The 4,317-nt window shown below is 33.1% G+C and overlaps 1 protein-coding gene across 1 annotated transcript; it reads right to left on the reverse strand.

Annotated features, from left to right (window-relative positions):
- Positions 1-2,424: 2,424 nt before the first annotated feature.
- Positions 2,425-4,064, reverse strand: LOC120274837 (histone H3.v1-like). The gene is made up of 4 exons (XM_039281376.1): positions 3,421-4,064; positions 3,283-3,345; positions 3,159-3,197; positions 2,425-3,058 (listed from the first exon to the last, which is right to left on the reverse strand). The coding sequence occupies exons 1-4, from the start codon at positions 3,838-3,840 to the stop codon at positions 3,014-3,016; spliced, it is 567 nt and encodes a 188-aa protein (XP_039137310.1). The 5' UTR covers positions 3,841-4,064; the 3' UTR covers positions 2,425-3,013.
- Positions 4,065-4,317: the final 253 nt, after the last annotated feature.

A 4,317-nucleotide genomic window follows, 5' to 3' on the forward strand; every position in this document is an offset into this window, starting at 1 on the left:
TTTACAGTTTACATTGTCCGAATTGTGATTGCCGTGTCATCGAATGCTTGTTATGTTACTCCATTCGAAAGTGTTTTGATTTACAGGTTGAATGGAATGGATTTATGAGCAAATTTTCGGTTTCTTGCTCCCTCAATTGGTGACATGTTGTAATTCATACAGGATTGGACAGTGCTGAGGATTGATTGTTATAAAATCTAATGAAGAAGAAGAGGAAGAAGATATATATTTGGGAACATGGTTTGGGTTCCACAATACATTATTAGCCATGTGAGTCTCTTCAGTGATCCAGCGAACCATAGATCCCAAGCTTGAGTTGCATCTTTCAATGTTTGCCAGATTGCCATCTTTCAAGGACCACCATTTAATTTTTTCATTAGGGGTTCACAGTATCAACACATGCATTCTGTATACACATCAATATTCATACAAATTATGTTTTTTTATTGACTAAACTTGCCAATTTATTGATAAACTTTTAAAATAGATAGTAATGTTTGTAGGTTAATTTTTTTTTGTGATAAATCACTTGAACTTTGGTTAAATATCATTTTGATCACGGAATTTTGATTTATTTCGAAATGCTCACTAAAGTTACTAATCATTTCAATTACAGGTCATCCGATAAATTAGCATATTCATTAGCTGATGTGGAGACCAAGAAAATCTAATAAGTGCATCATCAAAGAGTAATCTATGGTCTCTTATCAGCTAATGAAGATGTTAATCCATCTGATGATATGCCGATAAAATAATTAGTAATTTTTGTGAGCATATTGAAACAAATAAAATTTCCGTGTTCAAAATGATATTTGACGAAAGTTATAGTCTATTTAAATAGGATTAATCATTATAATATAATATGATTTATTTATCAGTTTACTATTTGGACTGTTTTTAATAGTAAGTTTTTTACTTCGTCCACTTATTATATGTATCCATAGGAACTTCTAATGATTAGACAAAAGATTTAAAATTGTCTAATTTTTTTTATAGTTTTTCCTTAATCTAATTATTAACACTTGAATAAAGACATCTCAACTCTTGTAAAAGCAATACGGAAATACGAAAAAACACACACATGCATGCATGCTTGCACGTGCGAAAGAGAGCGTGTGCATGCGAGCCAATTGCACGTGCATGCATGTGAGTGACCACTGATTGGTAGCACATGCAAAGAAAAAGAAAAAAAAAACAATACATATTGAGATGATAAATAAACACCATCTCTCTCCATACATGCTTTGGAATGCTGTTCAATTGCTGTAAAAAAAACAGACAAATAATGAGGGAAAAAATAATACCTGAATTGGTCCTCTATTTTTCTTTTTTATAGTTCTTTTATTAAAAAATGCTCTAAATTAGTTCTTCTACTCTTGAAAATGAACCCATTTAGTCTCTCTATTCTTAATTTTTTCCTATCTAATTTTTTATTTTTAAAAATATAAAAATTAATTGGGTCACTAGTCTTGAAAAAATAGGAATTAATTAAGTCATTTTCAAGTATAAAAAGATTAAGTAGGTATATTTTTAAGAGTAGAGGTATTAGTTGGTAGCATTTCTGAGCAGAGGAATAAAAAAAAAAGAGAAAAGTAATAGGATCAATTCAGGTATTATATTTATTGAACAATATTTTAAATATAATTTAAAAAAAAAAAAACTAAATTAATAAACAGTGAAAAAGGTTTAGAAATTCAAAGGAGTTTGGAATGTGATTTTGGGAACAGTGAGATGTTGGTTCCATACATCCCTCCCAAGATTCTCATCCAACATGATGGACTGCTGTGAGGCAGGACTTTATTGTTTCTTTGGTACAACTTCCTCTCAATGCTTTGCCTTCTCTGACTTCCTCTCTCTCTCTTTATCCAACTCCATTTCATTTTCTCTCTTTATTAATTATTACAACAAAATTCCATTCTTTTTTTCAAACTTCATATTATTGTAATGTTTCTCTACTTTATAATAGCCTTCATCATCTGCCAACAGTACATAATTTATTTGGCAAATTTAATATATATATATATATATATATATATATAAATTAAATGAGAGCATGACAATTCCAAAGGAGACAGCCTTGGAGGGCCAAAAACAATTAAGAATGGAGGGTGTGTGACCTTGCAAGCATATTCAATTCACATCATGTAGTCAAGTATGGAGAATCTTCATGCAGGATCTCTGCCTTCAAATCCTTCTTCTTCTCATACCCCACACTCAAAAATCTTCATTATATGTATATATATATATATATATGAGTTTATCTGTTTATCGATAATACGAAAAATTATAATCTGAGTAGCTCGAATACGAAAAATGAAGTTATAGAACATACCAAACTTGGTTGTGCTTATAAAAGTAACAGATTTAAATGAATCAGAGTAAATGAATTGGATTTGAATTTTGGGAGAATTATTAAAGTGATGAATATAAACTTAAAACAAGTAATGGTTTGCACTAATAAAAGGGCAGCATCTAAGGACCTTGTCCTCAAACATAGAGACACAAGTCTTTTCTAGAACCCAAAGATCCCCTTCATTGAAAACAAATGGGAAGGTTAAGGCCATGCACTCTCTCTTTCTCCCTTTGCATAAACAATACCATGTGCATGATGTATCCAAAGTTTCCACATTTATCCCTCTCTTTCTATTCCATCTAACCTTGCTGGCATCCCTATTTCTGGAAACTTTCACCCCTGATGTTTTTCCACTGTGAGCTAATGATCCTAATCTTAATGCTCTCTCTCTCTCTCACTCACTGACTTTCATGAATCACTACTGCATTTCAGAGCTTGCATGCTCATCATCAATGGAGGTAGTTGAGTTTCAACCTGTTTTTTGAATGTCCTCAAAACAAGCAGAGGCTGAAAGTGACAACTATTCTACTTTGCATATTCAATGTGCAATGCAAATGAAAGAGAAAAAAAAAACAAAGATACAATTTTTATTTCCTTGAGAGGAAAAAAATGGGAAGAAAAACAAGAAGAGATCTCTTTGGAGATGTTTTGCATTTTTCTTTAGCACCATTTGTTTTTCCCACCTTCTTCTTTCCCACCACATCCCTGTTAGCACAAATCAAACCAAAAGAAATCACTCATTTTGTTAACAAATAAACAAGTAGTTAATTAACAAGTAGCTAAAAAGTATTTAATCTTTTCTTACTGAAGTTTTCTCTGAATGAATGAATGGAGAACTCTTCCTCTGTTTTGAGAAAACAAACACAATGTTAGCAAAAAGAACAACATGTACATATAACATAATAATAAACATTAGTAGAGAATGTTACATTGAAATGAGTAGCAGAAAAACAAGAAGAGAACTCCAAACTCATGCTGCTATTGAAGCTAGTCTGCAAAGGAAAAGCATATAGGTTAAGAAACAGAAACAAATAAACATTAATGAAGAAATTAAGCTAAAAGAAAACCTTGGAGAAGGTGAGAAGAGGAGAGCTAGCAGTATCATCAAGAAAAGAAGAGAGGTCTTGTTTCTGTGATACTTGTTGCTGTTTCTCTCCCTCAACTCTCCTTCTCTTTCCATCAGAGAAGAAGTAACAATGGTGATGACACTCCTCTTCTCCATGGTGATGTGGTGGACCAGAAGATGCATCTGAGACCATAGAAAGGTCCTCTTCCTCCTCCTCCTCCTCTTCTTCTTCTTCTACCTCTTCTTCTTGTTCCTCTGCTTGTACTTGTTCTTGAAGATGATGAGAAGAAGGTTTTAAGAAAGGAAGATGATGTTGTTTGTCAAAGGAGTGGTCTAAATACATTGTCCAACCAGACTGGCAGCCACTAGTGCACTCAGAGCTATCTCCTTGAGCTTCTTCCCATCTTCCCATTCTCAGCATTGGTGTCTAGTGTCCAATGTCTAATGTCTACTGTCTAGTGTCTAGTGTAGTTTCTCTGGAGAAGAAGAGAAGAGTTAGGGAGGTAAAGGAAGAGAATGAGAGCTAGTTGAATGAGTGCCAGTTGGGCTTTGGGCCCTTTTTTACTTGTTTTCATTCATGAGAGAAAGGGAGATATAAGTATCTCTCTTTCTCTCTGTGTGTCCCTGGTTCTCTACTTTTGGGGAGAGAGTGAGAGGCAGAAGGAGCTCACATGCAATACAGCCAGAGAGGCAGTGTACCATATATCATCTATACAGAACTGTTGTAAATTGTTTATTTTTCTAATGGAGTGGAGGGAAACTGGATTAACTATTTCACACCTGCCATTCAACTCTTTGTCAATTGGCATCATACTCTTTGTATTTAGTATTTAGTATTTAGTATTTAATATTTTGTTTAAAAAATAAATTTAATTTTTAGGTGATATATAATGAGAAT

The sequence above is a fragment of the Dioscorea cayenensis genome, chromosome 13 (genome assembly GCF_009730915.1).
Source record: "Dioscorea cayenensis subsp. rotundata cultivar TDr96_F1 chromosome 13, TDr96_F1_v2_PseudoChromosome.rev07_lg8_w22 25.fasta, whole genome shotgun sequence".
Taxonomy (NCBI): domain Eukaryota; kingdom Viridiplantae; phylum Streptophyta; class Magnoliopsida; order Dioscoreales; family Dioscoreaceae; genus Dioscorea; species Dioscorea cayenensis.